The 15,699-nt window shown below is 34.6% G+C and overlaps 1 protein-coding gene across 39 annotated transcripts in view; it reads right to left on the reverse strand.

The window, feature by feature from the left end:
• Rims1 (regulating synaptic membrane exocytosis 1) overlaps positions 1-15,699 on the reverse strand; it is a 486,577-nt gene that overhangs the window by 276,541 nt on the left and 194,337 nt on the right. For 38 of the 39 annotated variants that reach the window (XM_045157130.1, XM_045157129.1, XM_045157099.1 and 35 more), the window contains 2 exons: positions 6,108-6,321; positions 2,639-2,650 (listed from right to left, as the gene is read on the reverse strand). In XM_045157130.1, the coding sequence (XP_045013065.1) occupies positions 2,639-2,650; positions 6,108-6,321 (226 nt within the window). Of the gene's footprint in view, positions 1-1,784; positions 2,651-6,107; positions 6,322-15,699 lie in introns of those variants that run through there. The other variant, XM_045157127.1, reaches the window with a different exon arrangement.

The following is a 15,699-nucleotide window of genomic DNA, read 5'->3' on the forward strand; positions in this document are numbered from 1 at the left end:
AAAATTTATGAGGGGCCAGTTCTTTTTTTGTGACTCCATAAGTATTGAGCCTTATAAATTACCTTGACACGAAAAAATGCTTTTACATATGATCTTTAGAAGATATGCATTTGAAGCATTTATGTTTTGAATAGCTTAAAACATAGGATTCTGTTTTTGCTGACCTTTTTATAAATCATTCTTAATTTATAAAAGCAGATGCCATAAAAATAAAAAAATAGTAATATAACAAATTCATTTTTACTTATTACATTCATAATGTAATCCTTCTCATTCAAGGGAATGAAATACTGGTGAAATTTTACTGGAAGTCCCACAGGAATTAAATTTGGAGGATTCAATTCTGCTGGCTTACTAGCAGAAATGTGTTAATGTTGTCAAGGGAGCTATCTGGATTCAATCTTCTTCCACCAAATAGAGTAAAACAAAGATAAAAGCAATTTAAACAGGCTGTGGGGAATTTTTACAGTGTCTCTATATTTTAGACTTAAAAGAGGTTTTTCAATGAAATAAAAAAAGACACTCATAAGTTTATCAATGGGTATGCAATAATTTTATACTATTATCTATGCATGTGCCCCACATCAAAACAATTTTTTGTGACAGCTATTTCTTTATAATCACATCTATAATCTTCCAAGTAATTATGAGATATATTTTAGCTAGAGATACAATTTAAAATAGTGTTGGAATAACAATCACAATAATTATCTATGTTCTTAGCTAAGGACATATTGATACTTAAACCATCTTTAGCTCTTCTCTAGAACTAAAGATGATCATTTTTAAAGACTAGTTTATCAGGTTTAGTAAATTTAGTTATTACAATATTGGTCATGAGGAAGACCAGATTTAGAAAAGTTTTCTTTACTCTTTTTCCTAGTCACTTTTCAACCAACACAACACACACACAAAACATATATATACATTTACTTGGAAATTATAATTTCTTTGCCAAAATTAAAGAAGTCAGAGAAATAAGCAAAGAGCCAGCAATCAAGTGATTTGTAAAATACTCATCTGTTTTTCTTTAACTTGTCTATGGACAAAACTGCTGCCAATTTCTTTAGACTGGAAAGGCAATTTACTGAATTGCCTCAGCAGATTAATAAAAGGTTTTTAAAGAAATTATGAGCAAATACTTAAGGAAGCAGTCAATACTTGCATTCCAATTAAAGAAAATAGTTAAAATTGGCTATATTTTTCAGTCTTTCCACTACATTTTCAGGCAAAGGATCACAAAATTTGCCCAAGCTCTCATCATGAGGGTAGCAATTATAATAAGGTCCAGAAGAAACAAATGACCTACCATTATGAGAAGGCCTGTCAAAGGGACTGGCCAGCCCTGTATAAGTAACTGAAGTCTCTCACCAAGTGTATGTTCCCATTACTTACACTTTATTCTGCTAAGCATCATTTCTACTTTTCAAATGTAATCTCATCCAAACTAATATTAGTTATGAAACTCCAGGTATGTTATTCTAGTTATACATTTTCTAATATAATACCTCATTGTATTAAGGTAATACTCCCCTGAAATGATAATTGTTTACATCATCTCTTTTCCATAGAAACTTTGATGGCCATACTTTATCATTCTGTTTTAAAGCAGATTAATATTCAATTTAATGTCATGCTTGTTCACTGAGAACTACAACACCTGGATTAATTTTCAAATATCTCCACAAAGGAAGCTTAAATATTATATTTAATTCAAATATTTACTGTCTATGTCTAATTTTAGAAAATTAGCATGTCACAAAGATGATATAATTTATAGCAAGTAAAGTTAAATTCACAAAGGGAAGACTGATTGAAGATTCCACTGGAATCCTATCTTGTTTAGTACAACCAGCCTTGTGGTTTATGTGGCTGATAAGTGAATTTACAGCTCCCAAGAAGAGAAAAGGGTAACATGTGACTAAACATGACAATGATGCCACTTGTATATTAGAAGAGATAATTGTATTTTTAGATCTTTATTTGAATTTGATCTATGCTCTTTACTGTCTGTCCATTCCATTCATTGTAAAATAAAATTGAAATCATCCATCTTTGCATCTAATGAGTACTGAGAATGATGAAGCCCACTAGAGTTTATCCTTCCGGAAAAGAGGCACAGTAATCGTCAGAACTCAAGGAGATGAGGACAAATGAGTTCATAATAATACAACTTGCGTTACAATCTCACTGTCTTCCTAAACTCAAACTACCACGACTTTATATTTTAGTGTAAAATTCTTTCAGGTTCCTAGGTGTTCAGCTCAGTTTCACTTTCATGAGAATTGGGAATATGCTGTTCCCGAGGCATAATTTCATTGTGAAGCAGAGTGATCAACAATATTCGGTGCTGAGAGATGGTTTACTTGTAAAGGCACTTGCTTCCAAATCTGTTGCTTTGAGTCGATTTCCCAGTACCTATATAAAACCAACAGCACAAAGTGACACATGCATCTGGAGTTTATTTGCAGTGGCAAGAAGCCCTGGCTTGCCAATTCCCTTTTTCTGTCTCATTCTCTTTTTCTTTCTGTTTTCAAATAAATAAGTAAAATATTAGAAAACAATATTAGATGCAATATTCACTTAATAAGGTTCACAATAATATAATAAATAATAGAAAGAAAGCATGGATTCTAACCACTTTGTCCTCCTTTTCGAAAGCATCCAAGGAAGCAGAGTAGGGAAAGAAGAAAAAGGAGAAAAAAGTGAGTTATATATTAATACAATTATTTGAATAAAAATAAAGTGTGAAGATAGATATTTTGAAAAGTAATACATAGATGTAGGTCTTACTGTATGCTAGATACAAGAATTGGGCACAAATGTCTCTCTTAAATTTTTAGAACTAGATTTGTAAATGGGGATCTAAAATATCCTTTAGAGCCAGGAGTCATGACAAACAGCTAGATATCTAACAATCATGAGGTGGAGGCAGAAGGAGTCCAAATTTGAGGTCCATCTGGGCTAAATGTCATGATGATGATATCTCAGAAAAGACAAAAAAAAATCATAAAGAAATGTTAATTTGTCAATGAAGCCTTCCTACTATTTCAAACCAATATTTTCTTTAGCATAAACTGACATTAAAATTAATAAATTAGTGTTAAATATTTATAGTCACAAGATATAAAAATCAAATACTAAGAAATGTTATGATAAATAAAAATGAGGAGAAAATATGTTAACTATTTTAGTGATTACTTATTCCAAAAGCAACGTTTACTTAAGATATTTATGTCAACATTTGTTTCATTGGATAATTAACTCTATTCAACAATGCCTTTAATCCCAGCACCCAGGAGGCAGAGGTAGGAGGATCTCCATGAGCTCCAGTCCACCCTGAGACTACATAGTGAATTCCAAGTTAGCTTATGCTAGAGCAAAACCTTAAGTTGATAAACCAAAAAATGAAAATAATAATAATAATAAGGAAAATATTTCATAATTAGTTCATTTTTGATTTGTTTCTTAAATCTTTTTCTAAGGCTGAGTAATTGGCTGGGTGTTAACTTCAAACATGTACTTCTCAGTTAAATTTTCTTTTCCTTTAGTACTTATATGTGTATGTGTTTCTCTGTGTGTATTCACATGTGTGTTCAGATCTGCATTCCTCATGAATGCAGAGGTCAGAGGAGGATGTTGAGTCCTTCTCTATTACTCTTCTATTTTAAGTTCCTAAGCAGAGTCTCCAACTGAAGCTGGAGTATGCTGCTTTTTAACTAGTCTGCCTGATTAGCTAGGCCCTGTGGTCCTCCTTTCTCTATCCTCCTTGACAGTGGTGTTACAGACATTCATGGAAATGTCTATCATTTATTTTCCATGGGTTCTGGAATTGAAGTCAGGTCCTTATGCTTGTACAGCAAACACCCTTACTCACTGAGCTATCTCCCCCAAACTCTCAATTTTCTTTAAACACTATTTTCTTTTTAAATTCCAAATTTGACCCCAGTGACTTTAATATATTAACAGCCAGTCAACTATATGACTTCTGTGTAACAACTGTGTGGCTTACTTCAAATCTATTGCTAGAAAATAAAAGCTATGGACAGCTCTGGACTCTCAGCTAACACTGGCACTCTGCTGACGTACACTCACTGCTCACCATTTCAGATTGCTAAATATTGTATCATGTCAAGAGCTTACTTGTAAATTCATTCCAAAACATATACTCAGATATTTTAAGGAGGTAATGTTATTTAATTGATCTGAGGTACCATATATGTGTTGGACAACATCATAATACACAACCTTGTTCTTTAAGGTGGCATATTAGGATGAATCATAAGGCATCATTTTTGGAAAGGAACATTAAAATCAATGTAGGCATGAGAAAGGAACATAGAGGTTAAATGTGCATATCATAAAGAAAGACAATGGTTTAATCTTTTTGACTTTATTTATGCCCATAGCATTCATCTAACACAACTATTACTATTTTGTGTTACAGATAACTAATCTGATTTTCATAGAAGTTAATTATCTTCCCTACGTACCAGAAATAATGAGTCTTACAATAAAAACATAAAATATAACTATCAGACTCAGCGTCTTATTCTATTGGAAGAGATTTTACAATATCCTACTTAAAGCACAGATCACCAAAGAATATGTGCTCAACTGAGATTTGTTTTAAATTTAACTGTGATTTTCCAAACTAGAAAGCTATATTTTCCAAACTAGAAAAAGAAAAAGGCAGGTGTACTTAAAGCTTTCTTTTCTTTCTTTCTTTCTTCTTTTTTTTTTTTTTTTTTTTTTTTTTTTTTTTTTTTTGAGGTAGGGTTTCACTCTAGCTCAGGCTGACCTGGAATTCACTATGTAGTCTTGAGCTGGCCTTGAACTCAGTGATCCTCTTACCTCTGCTTCCCGTTTCCCTAGTGCTGGGATTAAAGGCGTGCACCACCACGCCTGGCTCTTATATTGTTTTTGAATACATTTTATAATATATTCCATACATTATAAGATAATATGAGAACTTCTTTGAAGAAATAATTGGATTTTTTTTTCTTTATTTAAGGTAAGGTCTTACTGTAGTCCAGGCTGGTCTGGAATTCACTTTGCAACACAGACTGGCATTGAACTCACTGTAATTCTCCTGCCTTAGCTTCCTGGATCCTGATATAAGTGTGAGCCACAAGGCCTGGTTAATACTTGGAAATTTTAGGGCCATAATCATCATAAACATTCAATAGTATGGTACAGATCTAAAGGAAAAGTTATTTGGATTTATTTACAGACAATTTAACTGTACAAACTAGACAATGTGAGAAAGTTTAACACTGTAATGCACTCTAAATATTTGTTAGAATTAGTTTAGACTTCCTATCAAATAAACTTGACAATAATTTTTCAGGTTTATTTATTTATATAGTGTGTGTGTGTGTGTGTGTGTGTGTGTGTGTGTGTTTGTGTAGAATATGCATGCACAATAGGGTTCTTGCTACTGAAATGAATACCAGATGTTTGAAGACTTGGCCTTTTTTCTTTATGTGCATGTGTGGGGAATTGAAACCTAGGTCTACAGGCTTTAACTACTGAGCCATTTCCCCAGAGCCAGCACTATATTTAATTAACATGATAGTAAGTCTAAAATATTTCCTTAACAAGAGTGTAAATCTTAAATTATCATCATAGAGGCTACCATTCCTTTATAAATGTTATTTTGATTAAATCCAATAACACAAAGTTTACCCTGTGTTTCAGTACCTTCATTTTATCTGAAAACAAATGGTGCCAAAACTAAAAGTAAGCAAGTTCTGTTTTTAGAAGAATTGTTCACAACAACTTTCAAGGGCTTATAATCCATAATGATACATTTACTTTTAACTACATTCTTCAAAAGGACATTTAATCTGATAGATAATCTGTTGGTTTGGACTTGGATTCATTTATTGCAAGCTGCACATATGCAAAGTATCTTTAAAAACATACTCATCACTATTCCACTACTGTGAACATTATGAAAAATGCAAACAAAACAAGGGAGGGCCATATTCATGCACAAATTATATATGAGTCTGCTCTTGAACATGCAAGTGTTTGCTTGCTGGGGTGGTGGTGTAGCAGTTTTGTCTGCTCTTAAGTGCCTGGTGTCTTCACAGGACACTCACATTGTTGGATCGCAGAGACACACGGCCTCCACAGCGTGCACAGAACTTGGTGCGACAGTAGGAGCAAAGATGGCCACATCCATCAGCAAACTTGGTTTTATGACAGATTCCACACGTCGGGGCATCATCTTTGTGCTCGCCCTGGTACCTCCGTGCTTCTTCTCCTATTTTTCTCACTTGTTCTTTATAGCTTTCAAACTGTTGATGCAATCTCCTGGGCAAAAGAGAAAGAGGGAGTAAACTAAGTAAATGATGGAAGATAAGCACAACAATTTTTCCTACAGAAAATGATAGTTGACCTATCATTTTCTATGTGAACAACAGAAACCCACACAAATCTATTTTCCTTACTGAGCTCAAAAACTAAGCAATATATTCAGATGTTATATACCCCAAGTTTTCTTTCTTTCTTTCTTTTTGCTCTTTTTTTTTTTTTTTTTGGCTTTTTCAAGGTAGGGTCTCCATTTAGCTCAGGCTGACCTGGAATTCACTACATAGTCTCAGGGTGTCCTTAAACTCACAGCAGTCCTCCTACTTCTGCTTCCGGTGTGCTGGGATTAAAGGTCTGCTACCACACCAGGCTACCCCAGTTTTTCTTGATCTATATCAATGGTTGCCACTCTGCAGACATTTGGCTGTAGGTAAAAGCCATCGGGGTAAACTGTTTCCAATAAGAATGTTCATAATCAGATTCAAATCTCTCCCCTATTCATTAGTTTCAACCTCTCAGCTTTCAGTTGCTACAACTAGAACTACTTGCTGTTCTGAATAAAATCCCATTGTGTGCAGTGAATCTCCTCAGGAAACCATCTCTTGGCATTCTAATGACAATTAACACATCTGCCCTAAGTCCAGCCAAGAGTCATCACTGGCTTTTTCACCAAGAGAAAAAAATAATGGCTGATATGCAATTGATCTGTGTATCCAAGCTTCTGGCCTGGATTTCAGTATTCCCTAGAAGATGGGTTAACAGATACGATCATTAATTCAGGCAGTTAGCTTATTGCTGTACTCCCTTGACACAGAAACAAGTAAGTCATGGCCAAACTTTGTTGTGTTTCAGGTATTGGGATTTCATCATGCATTTCCTTTTAACATATAACAGCTCTTGAGCAGATCTTTAATCATTACTTCCTGCTTTGCCAATTGATCGTCTTTCTCTTTAAGTGAGATAATTAAAGCAAGCATGTGTGCGCAAGCACACAGCATAGTTTAATATCCATAACCATTCCCAAAAGAATGGCTAGTGAATCTCATTTCATAAAAGATTAATACAGGCTACATTTTCTTTGAGGAACACAAGAATATGTCATCAATAAATTGATGAGTTATTTAACACATTAAATATTTTATTTTTTAATTCATTTTAAGAAGGAAAGAGAAAGAGACAGGAAGAGAGAGAGAGAATGGGTGTACCTGCCTCTAGCCACTGCAAAGGAACTTCAGACAGATGTGCTAATTTGGGTACTGGGGAATTGAACCTGGGTCCTTACTCTTCATAGGCAAATGCATTAATCACTAAGTCATATCTCCAGCCCTAAATATTTTATACTTTGTGATTAATCTAGGAACCACTTAGTAGAAAGCACATGGGGATGTTTACTAGTTCAAAAGTTAACACAAAATAGTATTGGAAATCCCATAGATTTTATTAAAGGAAATAATTATGAAGGATGTAAGCAAGGAAATACCTCCAAAGAAACAGAAACAAACTAAGCATAAATGAAGTATTCATAAAGCATGAATACTTATTGTGTGATCTGCCAAATTACATCTTTATTGTGAGAACCATGAAGTCAAATACAATTAAGTATCTGAAACTGAAGAGAAAAATAAGCTAAGGGAAGAACTTTCCTATATATACTATAATGTAGAACACGATTTAGTATAAATACTGGTAAACTTTTCAAGTACAGACTGTAAGTATTTTAACTTTTATGGACCATAAACACGCAGGTGTTTGTCCTTTTGATGTGCCCCATGTGGTTGCTTGTGCAGAGATTTACTCCATGTGATAGCATAGCCTGAACATTTGGGGTCCCACTCTGTAGCTCTTCTGCCATTCTTAGATGAGCTGGATGAAGTTCCTTACTAATCCCACATCCTGCCATCTCCCTTTCCCCCCAAAACCATGCTCCAGAGCTTCTTTGGTCTCTGCTTCCCCCCAGGACTCGTGTTACAGACATGCACGGCCACAGCTAGCTGTTTATGTCCAGGGTATCAAACCTGACTTGTCTCTCGGGCCTCCTGAAGCCCTCATGCTTTCACAGGAAGTGCTCTTAAATGTGAACCATCTCTTTAGCTCTACTTTAGATCTTATACTCGACTCACAAAGGAGTTACAATGAATATGGAAAAAAAAAACTTGCAAATTAGACTACTTATAGAATTATGAAAGTGTTAGTTACCAAACAACAGCAACTTCAGATCATAGCCAACTGATAATATATGAGCAAAATCTGACTGTAGAAAAGCAAATGCTGTGCTCATAAACTCATTTCATGAAATTACTTTATTTCTATACTTCTGCCCAGTAAAACTTTCCTTCATTTTCCAAGCCCTCCACAGCATTCATTTATATATGCCCTTTTCCCTAATATGATGTCAAGCTACTATTTTCTTTTTTAAAATATTTTTATTTATTTGACAGTAGAGAGAGAAGGAAGGAGGAAGAGAGAGAGGGAGACAGAGAATGGGGGAGGGAGAAAGAGAGATAAAGACAAGAGAGAATGAGTGTACTTGGGCTTAGTGCCACTGCAAACAAATTCTAGATTCATGGTCCGCTAAGTGGGTCTAACTTTATGTGGGTACTAGGGAATCAAACTTGGGCTAGTCCAGCCTGGCAGATTTAAAAAAAAAACAGTGCTTTTAACCATTGATCAATCTCCTCAGCTCAAACTACTGTTTACTGCTGAAAACTTAAAATACTATTTGTACGATGTGTGATTCCAGGGTCAGTTTTGTATATATTTTTGCTTCTCATGCTATGGGTCTTTGGTGCCCTTGTATGATGGGCAGGAACCGAGGATTCCTTATCTAGTGAACACAGCTAGTGGGTGCTTGTGAAGATGAAGCTTCTCCACTGAGGTGTGAAGAAAAGGTCTTTATCATCCTTGGGAAATCTTAGAACTTTTCCCTAAGGAAGACAGCAACCAGGCGGCAATGTCTTCTGCAGCATTAGCATACCCAAGTGTCTAGGACAATCTCTTTGCTAAGTCCTTCACACCCAAGGACTGAAGACCATCCCTGCAGGTCTCTGTTCAAACTCTACCAGCTCTCAATTTCTCTTATTCACTGACTCTGGGATGCCTGTACTCACCTGTGCTCTCTCCTTACATATATTAAAAGTACATTCCTGGATTCCACAGTAAGCCATGTTTATACAAGTAGTTTAGACATATCATAAAAGGGTAGAACGAGAGAGGACAAATTCTGATCTTTCTTAACAAATTATATATGCTATTGATTTCACTACCAGTATCTTGGTTCCAATGGTGTATTTTTTTATGAGGACAGTGCCTTCATAGTGTGAGATTTGAGAGTTTTGTAAAGGAAATATATTGACAATGTCATTAAGATTTGTTTTTGAGGGAGCACCTTTGTGGAGCCCGGCATATTGTGGAGCAGGTAGTTTTAAGTAAATTGGTGCAATGAGTGTTATTTCTGCTTCACTTCTATTCCACTATCTCTCCTTATCTTCCTTTCTTCTTTCTTATAATATTTTCTGGCAAATAGAAGAAGAAATCTAGGAAGTTAGCTCATGAGATTCATAGGGACCTAAGTTGGATTTTTTTTTTCTTTCAGGACATTGTACAGGAATATATACACAAGTATAGAAAAGCATGCAGAAAGAAAGAGATTCAAAGACATATAAAAGTTTCAGGATGAGAAAGATCAGAATTTGTCCTCATTGTGGCTCATGCACTTGGAGATCATTTGCATTGGCTGGAGGCCCTGAAGTGCCAATTTTCTCTCTCTCTTTCTCCTATTTCTCTTTCAGATAAATACATTTAGAAAACCAATTTTTTAAGAGAGTCTTTCAAATACATAGATGATCCAAGAGAAGATGTGATAATGAAAAAAAATTCAATCTTTAGTAGCCTGATATTCATATAATTAAATATTGTTTTCTCCATTAACACCATTGTCACCTACCTACTCAAAGTGACTCTATGATTTTACACAGTAATAGAAGGGTATTAAAATTTCACCACCTCTCAGTATTGGAAAAATGTTTAATGATGGCTGAAAATAATGCCCCCTTGTGTCAGATTTGAAATAAAAGCAATATGCATCACAGACTATTCAGCAAAATAAAAAAGAATGAACACTGAATTCTGTGTTACAAAGTTGTTGGAAGGGGAGCTATGAAGTGAGTCTTCACTCTATCTCTAGGACTGAGGCCCTGGGTGAGGTAGTTACAGAATCAGAATATCAATATCCAAATTGCTGGTGTGGTATACTGACAATTCAGAGGATGTATCCTGATCTGCAAGCCAATATGAGGGCTACCACAAGCCCACTAAATTGACTCCAGGAAAATAGTGCCAGAATGTTGCTGTGGCTCTCTATCTTACTATCTCATGCGTGAACAACTGATGAACGTAGCCTAAATCACATCAGGGTCTGTATCTACAAGAGAGCCCATGAAATTTTGCATTTCTTGTAGTGATAAGATACATAGCACGGATGTATGTTATGAAGATCCTCATTTGGGGGATATATGTGTGCATGCTCGTGTGGACGCATCCATACATGCCATGACACGCATGTGGAAGTCAGACAAAAGCCTCTGGGTTCTGCTTTTTGCCTTCTACCTTGTATGAATCTGAGAGTCTTTCACTCATTGTTCAATTTGCAAGGCTACCACAGCTCATTAAAAATCACCTTTCCAGTAACATGTTTTCCATCACATTTTAAATTGTGTTTGCTGCTTACCAAATATTAAACTTTTACTTTTCAGTAATTTGTTAACATATTTAGATTATTTTTATCATTATACCAACTCCAGTAATACAATATTCTATACACATATGTGTTGACTGTCTTTTGAAAGCAAGTTGAATTATTCCACCATGTTACTTGCTCTTTACTTCAACCCTTGTGACTCTGTTTTGAATTTTAAGAAATCTAGATAGTTATGATAAATTCAAAGTCTCCCACTTGTCAGAACTTGGGATTCTTTCTTTGGCATTTATTTTCTAGTGAGAAAAAATAAAGAATTTCAAAGTCCAGTGGTAAATAAATAGAAAGATTTGGGAAATACAGAGAGAACAGCAAAAGTTATTTCTTTATTTTATTAATAAGAAAATGTAGGGCCCTGATATACAGGACTTACACAGACTGCAAAAATGGTTTGTGCTAACTAAAGTCAACTTTCTTTCTTTCTTTCTTTCTTTCTTTCTTTCTTTCTTTCTTTCTTTCTTTCTTTCTTTCTTTCTTTCTTTTTCTTTCTTTCTTTGACAGGGAGAAAGAGGAAAGAGAGAGGGAGAGAGAATGGGCATGCCAGGGCCTCCGGCCACTGCAAATGAACTTCAGACGCATGTGACACCTTGTGCATCTGGCTGACATGGGTACTGGGGGATTGAACCTGGGTCCTTTGGCTTTGCAGGTAAATGCCTTAACTGCTAAGACATCCCTCCAGCCCTCAATTTTCTATTACAATATCTTGTATTCAGAATACTGATTTAAATTTGGACCAAAGGAGTATACAGGCATTGCTTTGTGAAGGCATTCTAAAATTGCTACGAATGAAAATTGTCTAAAGGCCTTGCTACCATTTAAATACCTAGACAAACCTACAGAGCTTCTGATTCAGTAGGTTTGGGATAAATTCTAGGCCTGACTTTTTTACATCGTACCATGCAGGAGATCCTGTTTGGGCTTATCCAGTGAACATCATGTGGTACACCAGCATGTGTGTCTACCCTTTTAAAACTGGGCTCTACATTGTCATTGACAAACTTAACAATCCAGAAACACACAACTATCTCATAAAACAACTCATGATATTGCAAGTTTATAATTTTATGTAGAGTCACATTCACAGCTACCCTCAGCTACATGTACGACACAACTGTGTAGCCAAGAGGTTATAAAAGAAGGATAAACCTGAAAATAAAGGTACTTCCTAATATAAATATAAGCAGTAATGAAATTCTGAGATACTACTTTCATGATAAAAGTTTAAAAATGTAAATAACATGCCATGCTTACTAAGCTGATGTGACCATTATTTCTTACAATACCATTAATCACAGCTACATACTGATTAACATATAAGTCCCAGAATTACTATCATTTTTGTACACAGTTTATACATACATGCATTTAAAGATATTATTCTAAACATTTTTGTCATTCAGAAATTTATCAGTGATGTTACTTAGTATATGCTATTCATTTATCTCCATTCTGGTATTGAGGATGAAATTCTGCAGTTAGTTCTTGTTAGTCAATTGCTCTTTCCATGAAATACATCAAAGATGGGTAATCTTTAAATGTTACTACACATCAAATAATGTTTGTAGGCTGGTATCTAAAAAGCTTAGTCTTTGCTTTAAATGAAATATAAATATATTTTCACCTATTGCATATGTCCAGCAGGTGGCACTAATGTTTTTATCTTTATATTTCATTCTTCCATAGTTAAATTATGTTTCCTGAAAACATCTAATGTGTCGAAGAAAATTAGTACAATCAGCAGGGTGAGAAATTTATTAGAAAAATATGTTTTTAGGGGTGACTGAAAAAGAACAAATGATACTTATAAAATGTTGTAATTTGTGCTTTTTTTTTTTTTTTTTTTTTTTAAAGATGATTCTCATTTGGCCTGCCCTTTTAGGACACATATATATTATGGGACTTATTGTCTATTTTCCACTGTCAATGGGTTTTCATTTTCTCTTTTTGTCCTCCATTTGCATTGTAAGAATGTAGTTCATCCAATCAGCATCCCACAGTGTTCTGAAAGCACTGAAAAATGACACTTAGGAAAAATGAGAGCATAACTGATGATTAGCTATTAGTGTTTTATAGCCTGGTACTTCAGTTAAGCATTTATTTTTAATTCGTTTTCAATTTACCATAGGAGGCCACTCCTGGGTAAGCACTAAATAAAGACATCTTGAGACAGGGAGGTACACTAACATACATTTTTGCTCCACTCATTCCATGTCCCAAAAAAACATGCTCATTGTGCTCCAGAATATGACGAGTTTCTACCGGTGATGGTCTCGCAAATATTGCTCCAGCATTATGAGGAGATGTCATTGCCTCCTAATACTGGGGACCTACCGCAGCTTGAAATCTTAAAATCTAGCATAAAAGGGGAACATAACATTTTGATAAACATTTTTTACTGATTAGCAGTACATTTCACAAGCAGAAAAAATCACCCAAACTAAGGAAATCATGAAGCCAGGTATTAATAAGAAATGGATTTTTGATAATGAATGGAGTTAATTTTAATACAGTAATCATATCAGTACTGTTGGGTACATCTACATAATAGACATGTAGTTAATCAAGATTAAGTAGGTTTAATTACATCTTTTGTGGACTTCTCCAGCATGTGTCATTTGATCATACTAATTTAAATAACATGTAAAGGGCAAACTCCATGTATTGTCAATGTAGAAAATGGTGATGCAACCAAGGTAGATAATGACCAACATAGTGTTAGGTAACCAATTCATACATCTCCTAGAATGGCTAGCACTCTGTAAATATTGCCTTTCATGAATTCTTGACTTATTTTTTTTAACCAACTTATGTTATGTTCAGAAAGAAAATGAACACACCAAATATATATACTGTTTATATTCATACTGTATAAGAAATCACACCTGAAGCTGGACCCAGTTAGGCTCACATTTAGTTTTAGTTATTTCTGTGACACATGAATATGAAAGAAACATTTAAACTACATTTCTCAATGTCCTAATTTATGGGATTTTGATAATAATAGCAACTAAACTGGATCGCTGAGATAATAAATGTTAAGAGCGTGGCATAGTCTCTAGTACATAGTAAAACCCCAGTAAATATTAGCTATTATTATATATAGACATAGATAAAACATGAGAAAAGAGAGCACTTTTTTTTTTTTTTTTACACTTTGAATACACGCAGCTTATAACTTTAGAAGAAGCTATGGCAGGGCCTCTTGGCAAGTAGGTATCAGTGTGAGTGACTCAGATAATTGATCAATAAACAACTGACCAAGGACAGAAAGGCCATCCCATGAGATGAAAATCAATCCAAAAGACACACCCACCAATGCACCTTGTTTTGAGAAAGCCCAGGTTATGTATATGTATCTATATATGTATGTGTATAAATGTACACCTATATACACACTATACATTTCCCTGTGGTTATGGATATTACTAATCCACAATAAAAAGATGATTCTACAATGTAATACATTAAAAGGCTTTATCACTAGGCTATTTTGAAATTAGCAATGTAAACTGTCTGAATAATAAATATTCAAATCTTTCAAAACAGTGGTTAAGTGAAGGATATTTGGGATACTTCTAATATGTGAAATACATGTTTTTCCTTTAATGCCAGATAAGATGTACACATGTTAATAATATTCTAGTAAGTGAGTAATGCAATTAAATTTTAAACTATGAGTTGTAATATGGTGACAGAGAGTCTTTCAGTGCTAGCTGGATAAGGAATAACTCCCTTTCCCTTTTAATATCTGAACAGAATAATTCCTTTAAATATTAGTGGTCCCACCAAAGTCTTTAAATTGTTTTGTCTCTCAGAAACCACAGAACCATAAGAGAGTGAAAAGTGAAGTATCTCCTATTTATTTTTGCAGGATATCTAACGAACTTGCCTTCCTGGACAACATATATTGCTGCTCAAGTTTGTGTCTGCAAATTTCAGCCACTAGGCTGTCTCTCTGGACACCTAGACCATTTCAGGCTGATCTACAGTGGTTTGCCATCACCTGGTTAACTCCAGTGAGAGGGCAATGAAGACAGAATACCTGTTCTGGGTGTAGAAAGGAAATGTGTTGTCTGATACTTGTTCTCGGAAATGAATATATGAGTGTCATTTCTTTGGTTTTGGGTTGAAGTTACCTATAGTGATACTTAAGAAGACATTAGAACCCAAGGCTTATTAGGGCAAACTTCTGAGGTCCAGGCTTCCTAAGCTCTTCCTTCCTTCAGACTTGTATCTTAGGAAGTTAAGGATTTAATACCCTACTTCTTCATTTTAAAATGAAGAAATAAAATAAAATATTTACATAGGGCACTATTGTGAGGTCGAAAATGGCTGATATACACAATGACCTTGCAGAGGGATCGAACAATTTGAAAGAACCCAGTCAAATATTAGCTGCTTTTATAATTCATGAGGGAAATATTGAACATGAAATTAGATAGAACATCTATTTGTCTCATTATAGCAACACTATAATGGATTGAAACATAGAAATAGGACACAGAAGTATGATATAAAATATCTAAATTGAGTTCAGATTTTTTTAAACAGCACCTTTTTCAAATATTCCACTTTTAGAGCTTAAATTAAATATCTGAGAAATGAGAAATTCCTTCTCAAAAGGCTTA

Source organism: Jaculus jaculus, chromosome 8 (assembly GCF_020740685.1).
Source record: "Jaculus jaculus isolate mJacJac1 chromosome 8, mJacJac1.mat.Y.cur, whole genome shotgun sequence".
NCBI classification, from domain to species: Eukaryota; Metazoa; Chordata; class Mammalia; order Rodentia; family Dipodidae; genus Jaculus; species Jaculus jaculus.